The following is an 18,158-nucleotide window of genomic DNA, read 5'->3' on the forward strand; positions in this document are numbered from 1 at the left end:
GAATTAAATTTAGTAACAATAATTAGATGCTCAAATATGAGTGTATTTATTCACCAAGTCCTATGGGTCAGATTTTGCTCTAGCTGCTGAGGTGCCATATTTGAGAAGAAGAGACGGAACATTCCAAAAGTAAGTTTTTAACACAGAAGAATACTTCCAAATTGGAAGAAAAGCCCTCTGGTACACCATTTTTAAACTTATCAAAAACACTAAGTCGGTCATTCTTTATATGAAAAGCGTGTTCTAGTTTCCACACTTGAGACTATCATTCTTATATGAAGAGATCCTGGTTGGGCAAGACAGTCTACCTAGTCTACCAAAACCCATTGCTGTAAGAGCAACATAGCAGAAAGTGAAATTCTGGAAGGCAATAGTAAGCACAAATCTGTTCCTACTTTAATCTTTTATTTGATACATATATTAGCTGGACTTTCCATTGCTCTCTGACTAGTGTACAGAGTTTTAAAATTACTGACTGCCAATAATCAAAGTTTTTGAAAAAGCCCCAAAATATAAATATAAATACAAATATAAGGATAAATATAAGCATAAGCTCAAGGGAAATAAAATGCCACTAAAACTGTGACACCAAATGGCTCTCTTTTCAGTATTTCCATAGTAGAACGTAAAACTCCTCATTGTAACAGCTGCAATAATATGCAGCAAATGGTACCAAAAGAACTCTTCTCATTAAAATCCTAATGAAGCAATTGCGTCTTCCTTTAGGGATACCACAAGATGCTCAAACTAATAAGTTTATTTCAAAATGAGCCACTAAAATGAGTAAAGCTCTGCAATTCTGTCTTTTGACTGTGATATATATGAATCTTTCTCTTTATTAAGACTCTGTCCCCTCCCACTCATCATGGACACATAAACAAATTCAAAGAATTCCCAGCTTACAGAGTAAGCAGAAATTTCCCCACAAGAAACACAAGCCCATAAATCACATGGCAATGGGAGCTCTTGCTATTTTAATGCATTGATAGTAATAACATCTTCTAAATGTAATTTTAAAATGCAATTTTCAGCTCCTTAAATTAGTTAGTGTACAGCATGGTTTCTGACAGAACCTATGGATTATTCTCAAATGATCATAGCAGTGATAGCTCTTTCCCAAATGAGGTCTTTTGCAATAAACTCACAACTGAATCAAACTCACAAAATATTTTCACTGACCACCACCACCAAGTTAAAGGAAAGAAAATAAAGGTGACACGGCCAGACTGAAAGTGAAACTACAGGTGTGGCTCAGTCCCAGGATGCTAGAAGGGACACCTTGTTGGCAAAGCATACTTCTTATTCTGTAGACAAAAATCAACACTTTAGTTTCAAACAACTTGGTGCAACTGGCTCTTTTATTACATAAACCATGAGCACTCTGATCCCTGAAAGAGTTAATTCACTACGTGGGTAAGCAACTGTGTCTTACGTAAATAGCTCTAAATTATCTATGCTAAGGCAAATCCAAGAATGGGTAATAATTCAAAATAGTAAAGAGCGACATACACTTCTTTGAGCTCTGGAAAGCTTTGCATGACTTATTATACTTCCTGAAATTACCTTCCTAATGATGCTGTGCCAAGATGGATACTAAAAAGAGGGAGGACTAGAAGCACAGAGTGCTAGAAACCCAAAATTGGAAAAATTCTATTAGGGAAAAGCTGTTCCAGGATCCAAAATTCTCTCTAAGTATCCTTATATTATTGATAATTATTAAATGGTAATTAAACAACATAATATTTGATCTATTTCTAATAATTAATAATCAGAAGACAAACCCTGCTTATGTCTCCTAACTACATAATGCATTGTTCACTTTATAAAATGCTACTAGAAAGCGAGGTAATAAATAAACCCATAATTGCTACCATAGGAAGTTTTGCAATTATGATAGGGATCAATTTGTTTCACAGAAAAGCAAGTAACCATTTAAAGAGAGGTTCTTGTATTGAAAAGCCGAGATAAGCAGATATACTACTAATGCTCATGTGGCCATTTACATTCTCATGAAATACCCAATTTCAACTAGAAATCAATACGAATTATGAATATGTTTTAGTAATCTCCCTTAAGTATCATATGAAAAAGAGCGTAGCTGCTTATCTGTTTAAATGACTCTCAGAAACAACTGGCTGCCTTTCACAGGAGCTGAAAGAGAAGATGGACGAGCTCCTGCCCTTGATTCCCGTGCTGGAACAGTACAAAACAGATGCCAAGTTAATCACCCAGTTCAAGGAGGAAATCCGGAATCTGTCTGCCGTCCTCACTGGGATTCAGGAGGAAATCGGTGCCTATGACTATGAGGAACTACATCAAAGGGTACTTAGTTTGGAAACCAGACTGCGTGACTGCATGAAAAAGCTAAGTGAGTACAGCAATTCCATTTGTCTGAGTACTTAAGAAAGTAGTTTCAATGAAAACTGCATCCTTACATTTTGCAAAAAGTCATAAATTCTTAATGATAGGGAAGCAAGTACCTTCTTTCTAAATGTAGAGTAAGTGTGCCTTAATGGCTTTGGTATGTCTGGTTATTCAGTGTTACTAGATTAACAGTTGCCTCATTTTCAGAGCACCCTGTTACGATCCAGTGGCTTGAAATAAGAGGTCTGGCAAATACAGCCATTCTAGTGGCTGCACTAAGCTTTATTTCAGACAGGTAACAGGGGATGGTCAGTCACTACTTGGCCAGGGGCGGGGGGAAAGCATTTCTGGTAGTAGAGAAGGTCAGAGACTGGGGAAAAGAACATTGCCCTGGGACCACATGTGAAATAGCAATGTTAAAGGAAACCAAAACAATTCCTCTGCTATACAGAGCTGGCGTCAGCTGCTCTGATCCACTCAAGAAATAAAAAGCAGGCACCTACTCAAATACACATTCACTACAAAGGGCCAAGCGTGTGCCTTGGGTCACAGACTCTAATTCTTGACTCCTAAAATGTGTGGTTCAGTCTGGTCTGAGTTTACAAAGTTTTCCATTGCATCCACGCGCTAGTCATTCGAGTGAAGTAATCATGGGACGAGTCTGTAACTTAATATGAAGTAAGTGTTCATGAATTGAGTAAGGAGGGAACAGTATTTTAGTTGTTGCCACGATAGGACATGATGGGGTGGGGTGGGGACCTCAACAGAGGAAAGTGTTCTCTCAAGGTAAAGAAAAGCTTTTCTGGAATAGGAAATACAGAAGGAAGAGGAGTAAAGAATTAGAAAACAAACAATTTCTAGTGAAGAAGCCTTCAGAGAATAAATATAAATATTTTAAAATAAAATGTGGATGACTTACAAGAATATTTTAAAGACCATTTATTTTACAGATGCAATTCAAATGATAAAAAAGACCTAAAATACAATATGCTGCATTCAGTCATCACAGCCTCAAAACAAAGTGGGGAATCGCCAGTCAGAGGCCTCACTGTAGTCATTTCAGGATTTCAGGAGAATCCAACAAAATTAATCAGACGGCAATGATGTAAACCCTGCAGCAAAACACATGTGCAGCTATCCTCAACGATTTATTTCTCATCATGCAAAGTCCATACTTTTTCATCTATAACTGTTCTCATAATCACGACTAGCAGATTCTAAGACTTGCTCTTCTCCACCCATTGTCCACATTACTGCTGAAGGGATTTTTGAAAGTATAAATCTGAAATAGTTTTCCTCTATTTAAAATCTCCTGTGCATCTCTTATGCCCTACAACGCAGTCCATGGCTTATATAAGGTCCTTCACGTGTGGCGCTCCCTACATTCTCCATCTGAGGTCCTGCCACTCCTCCCTTCACAAGCTATGGCCCAGTCGTATGTGCTCTTCACTCTCTAACCACTGGGCCACACTGAGATGCTATTTGTTCCTTCTCCTGAAACACTCTTTCCCATGTTAATCTTTTCTTTATCATTAAATACACTTTCACCTACCACATGTGACAAACTCCTACCCATTTTTCAGGTCTCAGTTTAAATGTCACGTCTTGCCAGAAACTCCACTGCCCTCCCCATGTATCCTCTGCATCCCTGCTGGGTGCTCTCAGACCTTGATTATGTCACCAATGATTGGACTTTTCATGTTTCATTATCATTTTGTGTATAATTAAATGTTTCTTTTACTAGACTTTTGTTCCACGAGAATAAGAACAATGTTTGTGATACTCACTTTAAAATAGTCTATCTCCCAATGCCTAGAAAACTAAGAGAAGATGCTCATTAAATATTTGCTGAATAAATTAATTATATAAGCAATCATAGTAACAATTTCTAACAAGTAGAGAGAACAATCCATTTTACTTGCCAAAAAAAAAAAGATCTCTCTAGCCACATATTTGAGTCAAGACGGATGGGACTGAAAAGACTAAGCAAAGGAAAAGTCATTTATCTGATACAGCATTTCAAAATTTCTTTGTATGCTTTTATAATTCAAGTTGTGCTTATCACTAATGGAAAATAGGTAAACATTACTGACATAAAGAAATTCTATTATATTGTCTTCTTTTTCACTCAAGAAATACCTTTAGTTCAATGCACATATTCGTTTCTAGCCTGCCAGATGATGTCTCCACCAAACAAGTTAAAAAGAAAATCCCAAACCAAGAACTGTTTGAGCGTTCTCAGTATCTAAGGTACTTTGGGGGTTAACAAAGAAGTATCTAAATGCATATTTTTCAGCCCATAACGTATCTGGGTAAAGATGTTCTATAAAGGACAGCACATAGGGCTGATCTATGTAGGGCTATAACTTGATTTGGAAGAGGTCCAATTGTTGCTAATGAACCATTAAACACCCTGAGAATCAGTTCACTCTGTCATTCCTAGCATCTCATGGTAACATAAAAGCCAATAGCTTGGGGTTAAGTCCAGGCGCCTGCTCAGTAAAAATGGTCGCTACCAAAATAAGGATGGACAATAGGAAGTTTCTACCTAGTAATCACCTTGAGGCTTAAAGTATGCCAGTTATGTTGTTGAAGGATTAATGTGGAAAATTCTTGAGGTTTGCTCTATTTTGGAAATGAACTTTAATTCTAAAATATACTTTCTCTGAGTTTACTTAGTAGGAAATAATATCTATGTAGTTAGGTAATTCTGCCCTCCTCTCGTCTCTTTCAAAACCCCCATTCTGTTTTTTCTAATCCACATATAACTCCCCACATGTAATCTCCTGCAATATTGAAAATGGTATTTGGGACAAAGAGGGTTAATCTAAGTAGACACAAATTCATCCTATTCCTTGTTACAGAACCACGGACAGTGTTTTCATGGTGTCCTCTGGCCTTAGGACTGTGATCAAAGATTCATTTTATTAATTTCCTCCATAGACCACGAAGTTTGAAAGAATGTGACTGTCAAATAAATTGCATTAATTAGTTAACATTTTTATTGTAACTAATCAAAAATATAAAATCTAGCAACCAATATAGATATCAAACAGCAATAATATTAGTATTTAGTTTTCTTATTTAATGAGATGATTGCTATTTAAGTTAATTGATATGAACTTACAAAATATTGAAAGCAGTTCTCACATCATAAACTCTTGAGATTATTAGTGGCCTCAAATCCCCACTCACTCAGTAGACAGGCCAGTGCCACAAGCAATGATTCTAACTCATTTATGCTTTTGTCCCAAGAACTGGGTACTTTTCTCTATCACACCATGTTTATGTCTATTAATCAAAATCACTTACTGAGACTCTCCTGAGTAGAAAGGATATATATCAACTGGACCACAAAACTTAATTACAATGTAGATAACATATCTAGTTAGACAGACAGCCCTAATACTGTGAAATATAAAGCCATATTGTTTCTGAAAAAACAAATAAATGAATCTTCATATTTTTTCATTAAAAAATTATGCCAATTTGAAAAGAGGTATCTGATAGGATACATATATTTACAGAAGAAAACACAAACATTTTATTCTGTGTGGCACTAAGTTGCAATTTAACACTTTACTTAGCTCTTACACTTTCTGGAAATTGGTACAGATTGGACCAAGCTAACTCTATGAATCCTTTTAACTCCATGCCTAGCAGTATCTCATAAATAAAAGCCTGAATCTCAAAATAGCAGGACACAGAGACTCAGAAAACAGACGTCAATCAAATCAGGACCATTCAAAGGAAATGTAGAGAAAAAAAAAAAAAAACACATCAGGGGATCATTGTTCCAAAAGGGTCTAAAATCCAGTTGCTATGCTGCTCAGATCTAGAGTGGGATGTTGGCTAACTGTCACATCAGCAATACAGTAACAGGAGCAAGAAGGTCCATCCATCAATCGCATCTTTATTCTTCACAAAAGCCTCTCACCACACACAGCCAATTAGGAGAGGGTAAAAATGGACTGGGGAAAGAAAATAAAATTGCAACCATGATAAATACATTTCCATTCACCTTTTCAGTGGATTTTCTCTTAAGGGAAAATATCACAGTGTACATCACATAAATTTTAAGATACTAAAAAACAAACTAGTGCCACTGTCTGCAAGGTTTAACTTAATAAGGTGCTGAAGGACTCACAAGTCATTGAGATCACTAGGGCACCATTCAGCTTATTTCTACTAGAGAATTAAAGTTTAAGAGAAAACAAAATTAGAAAAAATGCTTCAACACCAATGCACTCTAGTGGTCTGAATGAGGTACAATAATGCTCTTTCCTAAGAGCTTAATTTTCTCCTATGACAGATTGAATAAAGTCCCCTGTGCTTAATTAAATCATGTCACATTCCTAGACATGCAAAATATAATTATATGCATGTGAGAATCTGACTGGAAAAGCACAGTTAAGAGTTCCTGAACACCCCCTGAGATCACCAATAGATATTTAATGTAGATTATAATCAGGCTTTCCAGCTTTCTGGTCCTCTACCCCCCACTTTCTTGTGCTAGTTCTATTTTAGGGCAACGGTTTGGTGCCATCTAGTGAAGTATAGGATGCATTTTTCTATTAACAGAAACAGGGCTTTTTTGTTGTTGTTGTTTTCATTTTTTTTAAGCTCAAGTAAAGTTTTGAGCTTTTACATTTAATAGAAGTAACAGCATTCAAAACTTGAGATCACGAGTAATCTCAACGTGGATTACTGTCTTTATCATGTTTATGCCAAATTAGTTTTAAAAGAGAAACCAAACTGTCTATGTGGTAATAGTTTTATTTGTACCTTCAACAAATAGTTTTGGACTCCTCAGTGTGCATTGGCACTTAACCAAGTACTTGGGGATACAAAGATGAGTAGTAGGCCAGCGTTTCTCTGCATCACAAAGCTGCACTATAGTGGGGACAACAAGCACGTAAGTATGCAACTGTAGCAATGCTGAGAGCCTGCTGCTTGACAGACCTAGGCCAGCTTTTGTACATGTGTTAGTCTTAACTGCTGCCAGAATTCTAGGTCCGGTCGTAATATTAGCAATTTACAGAAAACAGTATTCAGACAGTTTAATTTTCCAAAGGTACATATGTGTTGGAGGCAACAACTTTAAACCCAAGTCCTTCTGAATTCAAAGACAGCTTTCTTTCCCACACATGATGTCTTTTTTGGGGTACATACAACAGTAGAGAAATGCCCTGGACACCTCAGTAAATTTAATTCAGTAAATAGAACCCAACTGTTGTCGAAAAAAGTCACAGTCATTTTTGATTCTTCCTTAAACTTCATTCACATGCAATCACCACATCTTCCCCTCTCCCTCAATGATTTCTCAAAACCACCTCTTTGTGCATCCTCACATCACCACCTAACCCAGAGCACCATGCATCACCTCTCAGATGGATTACCACAATGGCCTCCTAACCACTCTCTTTACCTGAAGTCTTTCCCTCTCTATCACACTAGGTATTTTGAGTAATCTTTTTGAAATAACAATCTAATTATATTACACCTGTGCTTACGTTGATTTCCCTTTAAAGTTCAATCTAAATATCTTTGCACAGTTTGTCTTGGTAACATGGATTCTGCCCAATTCTCTAGACCTTTTCTCTCAAATTTTCACCACGCACTCACTCTAAGCTTTAGTCATTCTCCTCTTTCCAGTTCCTCAAATCGTGCATGCTTTCTACACCTCCTGGACACTGAACCTCCTCTCCCCTTTCATGGAACACTCTTCCTCCCCACCTTACTCATCTGAATTCGAGGTCTGCTTTTCCTTTTGCATATCAGATATCAGCTTGTCTACGGCATCTCCTCTGATTGCTCCTTAATGTGGCTGAACTCCCCTGGCACAGTCTCCCACACGAACTGCCCCCATGACACTTGGCATTATTTTACAGAGATTTCCCACTTGCTTTCTGTTTTTTAACCTCTTCTACTTTATAGACAAGTTGTACGTGCTCTGAGAGGTCAAGGACCATCTGTGTCTCATTCCAGTTGAATCTTTATAGACTATGATAAAACATCTGAAATATAATAGGTAGAAATTAGTCTTTAGAGTCTCTGGGAGTAAATATTACTTTTTAAAATTAAAAAAACTTTTTTTTTCAGAAATAAATCAGTGTATATCAAATATAAAACATCTGTATCTTTTACAAAACCAAAAATCTTTTGGGAAAAAAGACAACAAAAGCACAGCCTTTATTCATCTTTGCTTTTGTTGCCATCTGCTCTTTCTTCAATGGTAATGCAGTATTTCATTCCAAAACACCTGATATTTGGCTCTTCTTAGCATTTAAAGCAAGAGACAGTGAAAAATCTCAGTGAAAGTAATAATGATGAAAAAAATCACACTGCGTGCCTGGGGTAGAGAAGAGTGAGATTTAACTTGGAAATACAATGGGGGGAAATTTATTTATAAGAATACCCCTCAAATTGAACTGAAGAGATCTTCAAATGTGTCATTTACCAAAGACAGTCCTACTCTCCCTAATATTCCAGATTCCAGTATGGAATGCAGTTTCTCTAGTGTCCATGCATTCTTCTGGAACACTGAGACCCTTGTTCTTTCAGCACGTTGTTTGGGTAACTGGCATATTTTGTTTTACCACAAATTGATGTATTATTTATCTTTCTTTTTTATGTCCTACATTTTCCTTGATTATAACTAAATTATAAGCCTTTTAACAACATAAAACCTGTGTTTTCAGAGGCAAGCATGAACTGCCAAATTACTGGAGATTTCATATTACAATTCTGTTCCATTTAGTTAGTATGTTAAATAAGCTCCACTTTAAAGACATGTTCATAATATAAGCTTTATCCCAGGAAAAGCTGAGGCAGGTTTTTAAATAATTTAAGAGTAAAATTGTGTTGATTTTGGAAAATGGAAGTATTTCGACACATTAGACACATATTTAGACACTCACTGAAAACTCCTTCTATGCCATGAAACACAGCATGTTATGTCCATTCTTATCCCTGCCTTTCCCTTGGCAGTGTAGTTGGTAAGATTAGACATGCAAATGAAAAGTTAACCAATATAAACAGATTTTACTATCATATGTATATGATAGAGACAAACTTATTTTCACTAGCTTTAATCTACAGACTTTAAAGATCTACTTCTTGCTACATGAATTCTCCAATGGCCTTAAGTAAACAGAAATAACATTCTGTCATAAAACATATTCGCTACTCCATTTAATTTACATATATGGGCATGGCCTTAGGATTCAAATCTAGAAGCTATTAGTCTAGGATATCACAAAGCACAATTATACATTGAGGAAATAAACAAAAAGACAGATGGTTTTTATGCTTCATTGATCCAAACTGATCTTCCTGCTGAATCCCAAATGCTATCTTCTCCTGAGCTACTTATTGATAAATATGGATTGCAACTGATCATAAAAAATTTATGTCTCAAAATCATCAAAGTATTAAAATGGTTACTTTTGTCAACTACCCATTCAGCGCATTTTCTGAACATATGGAACTATGCACATATAGTATATTTTAAAATGCTAATATTTTCATATCTGTCACAACTAACAGAAGAGCATAGCAGGAGAAAATCAATGAACCAGAACTCAACTTCCTTCTTTGCCATCCACTTTTGCAGGAACATTTGTCTTCCAGGCATTTTAGGAAATTATCCTTTCTGTCTGGCTTCTTGTGTCCTCACAGAAGGTGAGAGTGAAGAGAGAAAGATAATGATTATTTGAACAAAAGCCAGTTTTGAGGACCCAAGAAGTAGAAATGACTTTTACTGTTTATTTTACTTCATTTTTATAATTTCTATGCTCAGTCAGAATCTGAGAATACCTGTGTTTACTTAACACTACCACAAAATTACAACTAAGTGTGGCCAGGTTTTATAAATTGCTGAAACTTTAATTTTACTAATTTCACTCAACAAGATAAATTTTAGCTTAGAAATCTAACAACTATTTCTAAAAGAAATTTCTAGAAAGAAATCCCTTGAGAGCCCTTTCTATTTTTTGCTTCCCAAGAATATGGGTAGATATGATGATGACCACAATTATGATCACCCAGATGGTGTGTGTTTGTTTTACAACTAGAAATACCACCTTTTCCCCATCAACTTAAGTATCTACTGATCCCCTACATCCCCTTAATTAGAATAACAAAATGTCAAGCTTCAGAACTTCCATTTTAGAGATGATACAACTCCATCTCAGAGAATAAGTGCATTACCCAATACTATGTGATGATTCAATGTTGTGGCTGAGATTAGAAACCACATCCCTAACACCAACCTCAGGATTCTAACCTGGATAAATATACTACACAAAGAACATTTCCCAGAAAATTGTGGAAGTAAAAACAGAGAGACAACACCAACAACAAAAACATAAATAGAGACAGAGTTTATAAATAGATTAAACTACCAACTGCTCATGAAATTGTTTAGTTGTTCTCTTTCATAACAGTTTCTCCCTCTCCACTAGACTATTTATAAAGGCAAACAAATCTTTATTAAACAACAACAGGAACACCAGGACAAGAATAAAATTTTCCCATAACCCCCCATTTCCCTGCTGCTTCTCCTCTGAAAGAATATTTGATAGTTGCTGATTTGGTTTGTAGTCTTTTAAAAACCAACTCTAACTCAGCTTTTGATCCCAACATTCTCTTCATTTGATTCTTGTAACCACCGATGACTTCTTGCTGCCAAAATCCATGGTCATTTCTTTGATTTTCTAGATACTTTCATATTCCCCAGAGGTCAGTATTTCATCCTTCTTAAAAGATTCTCTTCTTTAGGATTTCTTAACACTGCACTATTTTTCCTGCCCCATTTATAGCTTCTTATTGGGCTCCTTTGCTGGGTACCGTTAAAATTTTGATGCCCCAGAACTCTGTTCTAGATGCCTTCATCTTCTTTGTGTATGTCCTCTCTCCGAGGCTCTGGCTTTCCCCATCGTCACTGTGCTGAAGATTGTCAAAACTGTGTTTCAGAAGGATGTCTGCTATGTAGATTTGTATACTATCATCTCTACAACTCCACTGGCACAGATAATAGTCATGAACAACTTAAAATAACCCATATTGAATTCTTGATTTTTCTTTCTAAACTCATTTCTTCTTTAGTCATTTCATCTGAGTAAATGACACTACAATCTGACCTTCTGAACAAGCCAAATACCTGTAAACTGTTTTTCAATTTGAGATTTTCCTTAACTTCTCTTTTCACCGTAAAATCTAATCCAAAGCCTGGTCCTATCAACTTTATCCAAAAACAAACAAAAAACCCAAATCCATCTATTTTCCTCCATCTTCATCCCCACTTTTCATTACCTCTCACCTGGCCAATGTGATAACATTCAACTGGTCTCTCTGCCTATACTCGTTATCCTCTACAATTAATTTCCTATATTAGCTGGGCTAGTCTTTTTAAAATGTAGCCCACATTCTGTCACTTTCCTACTTTCTTAAAATCCTCCAACAGCTTTCCATCATACTCAGAATAAAATCCAGGTACTCACTCTGATTTTATAAAGCTTCATTCCATTCACCTCTCCAACCTCATCTTCTACTTTTCCAGGTGTGCTCTAGACACACTAGCCTCTTCCACTTTTATCTTGATTTCTCTTAGTTCACCAAGCATATCCAAATTCAGGGCCTTTGCAAGAACAATAATAATAGCTAACATTTATTAGATAAGTAACTGTATACTGAACACTATTTGAAACACTTAGCATGAATTTTTGAGTTATTCCTCCCAATACCTTGTGAGTTAGATAGTATTACTAGTGTTATCCATGAGACACTGAGAGGTTAAAAATTGTTTAAGGCCCCTGGAGAGTGAGTGATAGAATCAGGATTCAAATCCAGGAAGCTTTCTTAAACCATGCCTCCGATTACTTTAAAATGCTGCTGTCCTCTAGTTGATCCACTGCTTAAACATCTTTCTCTTCAACTTAATGTGTCCATGGCTGACTCCTTGTCAATTAGATCTCAGACTATGTATCACCTTTTTTGAGAAGTCTTCTCTATTTACCAGTGTAAAGCAACTCCCCTGTCACTCCTTACCAAATTGCCAGATATTTAAATATTTGCATGAAATTTATTCCTACCTGATATATTTAGCTTCTCTGCTTAAAGTTCATTCAAATTATTTTCTCTCTCTTCTCAGCAAAATGTAATCTTCACCAGAACAGAGGTGTCATGTCTTACTCATAACTGTAATTCTAGTACCAAGAAACAGTGTTTGATGCTCGTTAAATCTTGGATGAATGAATAAACGAGTGAGTGAATGAAACACTCCTGTCTGGAGCACATCCAAACTCCCTTCTTTTAGCACCCAAGTTTGTGCTTTCTGAGGTAGAATTGACTAGAATAAGAATCAAATACCCCCACCAAATAAGGTAGATGGTAAAAGAGTTCATTAGCCAATAGGCCACTCCACCATGATCATCCAAAGTGGAAGAATTTTATGCAAAGCACTTTATCCATGACTCAGTATAGAGTAAAGGACATTGTCATACATTATTACCACAGACCTATTTTGGATTTTAAGCAAGTTTATTGACATGGAGTCCAAAATTTTCAGTGCACTACTATTTCAGATTAAGAAACTAAAAGGCTCGTTTAAGATATATACAAATATTTATTTTTAAATTGTTAATACTTTGGGTCATTAATTCTTCACTTCAAGTGTGCTTTGTAGAATTATACTACAAAAATTGGTTTACTCAAAGGCTGTGACTTTGGGATAGAATGTTGTGGTGGACTGAAGTCAAATTCAGGGTGGTGCCAGGAAGAAAAATGCTGATATCGCACATTGTGAGTCACTGGGCTAAGGAGGGATACCTGATGAGTGACAGACATGGAGGAACAATGGAGAAAGCAATACATATAGAAGAATCAAAGCATAAAAAATTAAAGTTCGTAAGTATTCAAAGGATCTTCCCTGGTCAGAGACTAGATATGAGGTATCTTTGTTTGGAACTAGAGCTAACATAGCTTCACGTGCATATTTTAAAAATGGTTTATATCTAACTTAAAATCCCATTCAATGAAATATCACAGAGTTAAAGTTTGCAAAACTATATTGATTTACTAGATAGTAGAGATAAGTTTTCTTCACACAGACAACTTACCATTAAGACACATGTGCAGGACCAACATTTCTTATTAAGAAATGTTACTGCATTAAACTTGTCATTTCTAGACTCTCACATTCATTTTTTATAGAAAATCAAACATGGGAGATCAGCTGAATTTGCTTGTTTCTTTCTATGTGTGACAATTTATGGGCATATTTTGTAGAAGAGCAGAGGTAAATGTGGCTTAAAATGAGATACATTTCACATTACCTAGAAAGTGCTATTATACATTTCAGTACTCAGGGCTGGATTTCTATAATTTTTATTTAATATCAACAGATATTCAATGCATTCAATGTTACATCATTTTCTTCTCAATATAAATTTGGTCTGAAATAATTTCTTCACTTAACTTTCCTTGCCAGTTAATTCAAAAGAAGAAAAAGAAGAAAAGAAATAGAAAGGATAAGCCTAAGCAATTGTACTTTGAGAAGCTACAACTGACGAACCTATTTTGTCTCCCTGTTTGCCTTATAACCACAGTACCTAGCATAGTCCTGGGTACATAACGAGTTCTCAGTAAATGGTTATTAAATGAATACATTAATTATTTTACATTTAAATCATAACTATTTTACCCTCTGCAATGTTTCAGAGAAAAAGCCTACTGCTGCAAAAAAGAAAGCAAAGTCATTTTTAATTTAGGTGTCAGAAGCTTTTAACACCTGGTATAATTTCTGTCTTAATTCTTGGTCTAAACAGTTCATAAGGCTTAGCAGCATCTCTTTCCCAGATGCAGCACTGGATTAGAGCCAACCACCACAGAAGCCAACATGCACTGTCACTTTTTGGAAATGCTGATTCATGAGACTCACGGCATGATTCTTAGTCCCAAAGACAGTTCTTACGCAGGTTTTACTAATCCGTATCACTCAGTTCATATTAAAGTCATATCTAAAGAAACTGAATCCGAAGGACCATTAAACCCAGAAAACAATCAGCAACTAAACTATGTATACAACTGAGAGAAATATGAGCTTTGTGTCTTCTTGCTTTGTCCACACTATGCTTCAGTCTTCAGGCAACAGAGACTACCTATAGCAAAGAGACCAATTTTGCTGATAAGGTAGGTTAAAAACCTCAGTTTGAAATTTAATTTTACAGTTTGACCATCTAAAATGTTAAATCAAACTTTGTAACTACAAATCTCTATTCACTTTCAGTATCAAAACCACCTGAGGTCACCAAATTTCTTACTGATTGTGTTTTATACTGACTGTGTTTCCATTTGGCTATTTCCTCTGGGTGTAAAGATTTTGTGAGGATGAACATTCTACTATGTTTATATTTTGTATTTGGGATATTATATTGATTTATATTCAGAACAAATTTGAACTGACTTCTGAGAGTCTATGTACCTTTTTTTTCAGATGATTATGAAAGATCACTTTTAAAAAGGTATTTTTTGAGAAATTTTAATTTTGCCTCCTAGTCTTTAAGAGCATATTTTTCCAAGATCATAATCACTTATTATTTTGAAATATAATATACAATATTTCTACTTGAATCACATGACTAGCATCTTTTAGTAGAGTTCCTACACATGTACTAACCAATGTAATTACATATTGGCTTTTCTTAATATCTATATGAAGTAACTGAAAAAAAAGTCACAATTCAGAATTAGGATAGATCCTAATTCTTTTAAGGTTAAGAGTTAAAGAGAGATTGACAAGCCAATTGTAAGATAAAGCTGATAGTTTAAAGAATACAATTTCAATCTAGTCCTTACAGGACTAAAGCCAAATAAAAAAGCAGAATAGCTTTTCACAGCTTCCAATTCTGGAGACTATTTACATCCTCCATTTCCACCTACTTCCTAGATCTGCAAGAAAGAACGTCAAATAAAAGCCTGGAAATGATTTTTCAATAAGCAGTACAGAAATGTGATTTTTGCTTTTTAAATTTCATGCCTGCTTTTTTCAGCTATTCTAATTTTTAAAATTATAATTAAATACTGTATGTGCATGGCTAGAAAATTATATGCTGAGAATAAAAATGATTTATAATAAAAAGTAACACTCTTCTCCAGCTCGGCTTTCCAGAGGTAATCACATTTATGCTTAATTTTAGGGCTAGAGGGGGTTAAATGTAGGGCTTCTGGTGGTTAACACGTTTTTTCCACTTTAGGGGGAGTTATCAATTTTGGACTTATTTACTGATTTTCTGTTCTGCAAAGAGAGGACTTAGATCACTTAACTAAAGCCACTTTCTTTATTGTCTTCCCATAATATGCTTCTATAACTATTCACAGTACAATTCTTATCAAGTCTTCAAATTCAAGACTTATATACTTAAATATTATTTTTCATCAACTCTAAGAAAACTCTCCTGACACCATATTTTTAAATTTTTAAGCTCAGAGAAGCTATACTTCCATCTTTCATTTCTTCTTCCAATTTTTAATTTTCTCACAGTGTGAACTTTACCTATTCTCCTGTTATCATGGTTGTAAACACTTTGTCTTTTCTATAATTACAGAACAGATGAAATATCCTTTAAGTATTCTGTTTAACTTGTAGAATCAGTTCATGGGCTGATTCTACAAGTTAAACCTAAGTATTTACAATACTGTCGCAATGCTTATGCTGTTCTTTGGGAGCTAAGTGGTGAACATCAGTGTCTAATTCCAGTGACACATCAGTGCTATTTAAAGTGGAATATTACTAGAGTTAAGTTCAACTAAATTCTCCTTTCATGTACCTCAATAAATGCCTTCACCACACCCAGTTTTTTGTTTTGTTTTGTTTTGTTTTCCCTAGAAGGTCTCATACAGTATTTCTGTAGATAATTTCTCCTATTTCTGACACCTCCCTCCAGGAGACTCCATCCACTCTGGATTAACGGCTCTGAAGGCCTACTGCACAGCTGTTATTGTGAAATAAGAAATCATTGTTTTCCTGATTTTATGCCTTGTCCTGTCTTGGCTTACTTGCTTATTTTGCTGCAATATAACCTCAAGTAACTTCTTAAGAAAGAGTGCATTGTAGGTGAACTTTGGAAAGTTTGCATGTCAGAAAATACCGTTACTCCATCTTTCTCTGATTTTTCTTCTTAAATACAAAGGCACCAATTACTATCTTCAATCATCCAGTATTGATGAAAAGCCCAAAGCCAGTCTAATTCTTATTTGTTTGCATGTGACCAGGTCACACATTTTCTCTGAAAAGATTCAATTTCTTTGCTTTATTCAGTATCTTCTAAATTTTACAGTAATTTTTAGGAGTAAGTCTTTTTTTCATTTATTATGGTGTAGGCTTTTATTCTAATATTTAGGTTTTGCAACTGGGGAAACAGCCCATTTAATTTCTTTGAAAATTTTCTCTACTTTTTCTCTCTCCTCTCATTCTAGAAACTTGCTTTTCAGATGTTGGAGCATCTGGATTGATCCTATATGCATCCATATATTTTCTTACTTTAAATTTTATCTTTTTCTTTAAATTTTGGGGATAACTCTTCTTATCTTCCAACTTATTTTGAAATGAAATCATATTTTCTAATTTCCAGTAGCTCTTTTTTCTTTTCATAGTACACAGTCTACAATATACAAGTCTCTTTAAAGACACTGGAATTTCTTCTGCTTTCTGAATTATCTGTTTATGGTAGTCTGGTTTTTCTGCACATTTATTTTGGTCATTCTTATTCTAAGCTTTTAGAAAATATACTTTAATCCTTGGTTATCCACTGATTTTCAAAGATTTGAATAATAAATCTGCTTGGAAACTGTGTGTGTTTGTGTAGGAAATGACATTTCATTCCATGGTGAGTGGGCAAGGAGACTACCAATGTCAGAATCCAAAAGCCTTTGTTCTGAAGCTCCAGTCTCTTCATCTGTTGCCCTAAGTCTTGTCAGGTGATTAACACAGTTCTGTAGATTTTTTAACTACTTTCTGGGGTTCTGTATCAAGGATGAACGTAGGATTAATTGCTCTTAAGCAGTTAAGTGGTGTTCCTGTTTTCAGGGCCCTATTCCACGTGTAAAATCCTTTAAACCTATGTTTCTGAATCCCTTGTCTTTTTTTTAATTTTTGTTATACCAGTTCCAGGTGTACGGCATTATAATTCAACATCTCTATATACTACAAAGTAATCACCACCATAAGTCTAGTTACCATCTGTCATCATAGAGCTGACCCTGACTCCCTTCACTCGTTTCTCCCATCCCTCAACCCCTTCCCCTCTGGTAAACACTACCTGATCTCTGTATCTATCAGTTTGTTTTGGTTTTATTTTGTTTGTTCATTTGTTTTGTTTTTTAGATTCCACATGAGTGAAATCATATAGTCTTTCTCTGTCTGAATTTTTTTACTTAGCGTAATACCTTCAGGGTCTATCCATGATGTCACAAATGGCAGGATTTCTTTTTTGTGGCTACACAGTATTCCACTGTGTATATATACCATATCTGCTTTATCCATTCATCCATAAATGGACAATTTGGTTTTTTTCATATACTGGAATATTGTACTGCAATGAACCTAGAAGGGCACATATCTTTTCAAATTAGTGTTTTCATGTTCTTTGGATAAATAGCTAGATGTAAAATAGCTGGGTCATATGAGCATTCTATTCTTGTATTTTTGAGGAATCACCATACTATTTTCCATAGTGGCTGTACCAATTTACTTACACCAACAGTGTAAAAGTGTTCCTTTATCTCCATATTCT

General features: G+C 35.3%; 1 protein-coding gene across 1 annotated transcript in view; it reads left to right on the top strand.

The window, feature by feature from the left end:
• OLFM3 (olfactomedin 3) overlaps positions 1–18,158 on the top strand; it is a 44,793-nt gene that overhangs the window by 18,230 nt on the left and 8,405 nt on the right. The window contains exon 4 of the mRNA XM_006197374.4: positions 2,149–2,368. Within this exon, the coding sequence (XP_006197436.1) occupies positions 2,149–2,368 (220 nt within the window). The remainder of the gene's footprint in view (positions 1–2,148; positions 2,369–18,158) is intronic.

Source organism: Vicugna pacos, chromosome 9 (assembly GCF_048564905.1).
Source record: "Vicugna pacos chromosome 9, VicPac4, whole genome shotgun sequence".
NCBI classification, from domain to species: Eukaryota; Metazoa; Chordata; class Mammalia; order Artiodactyla; family Camelidae; genus Vicugna; species Vicugna pacos.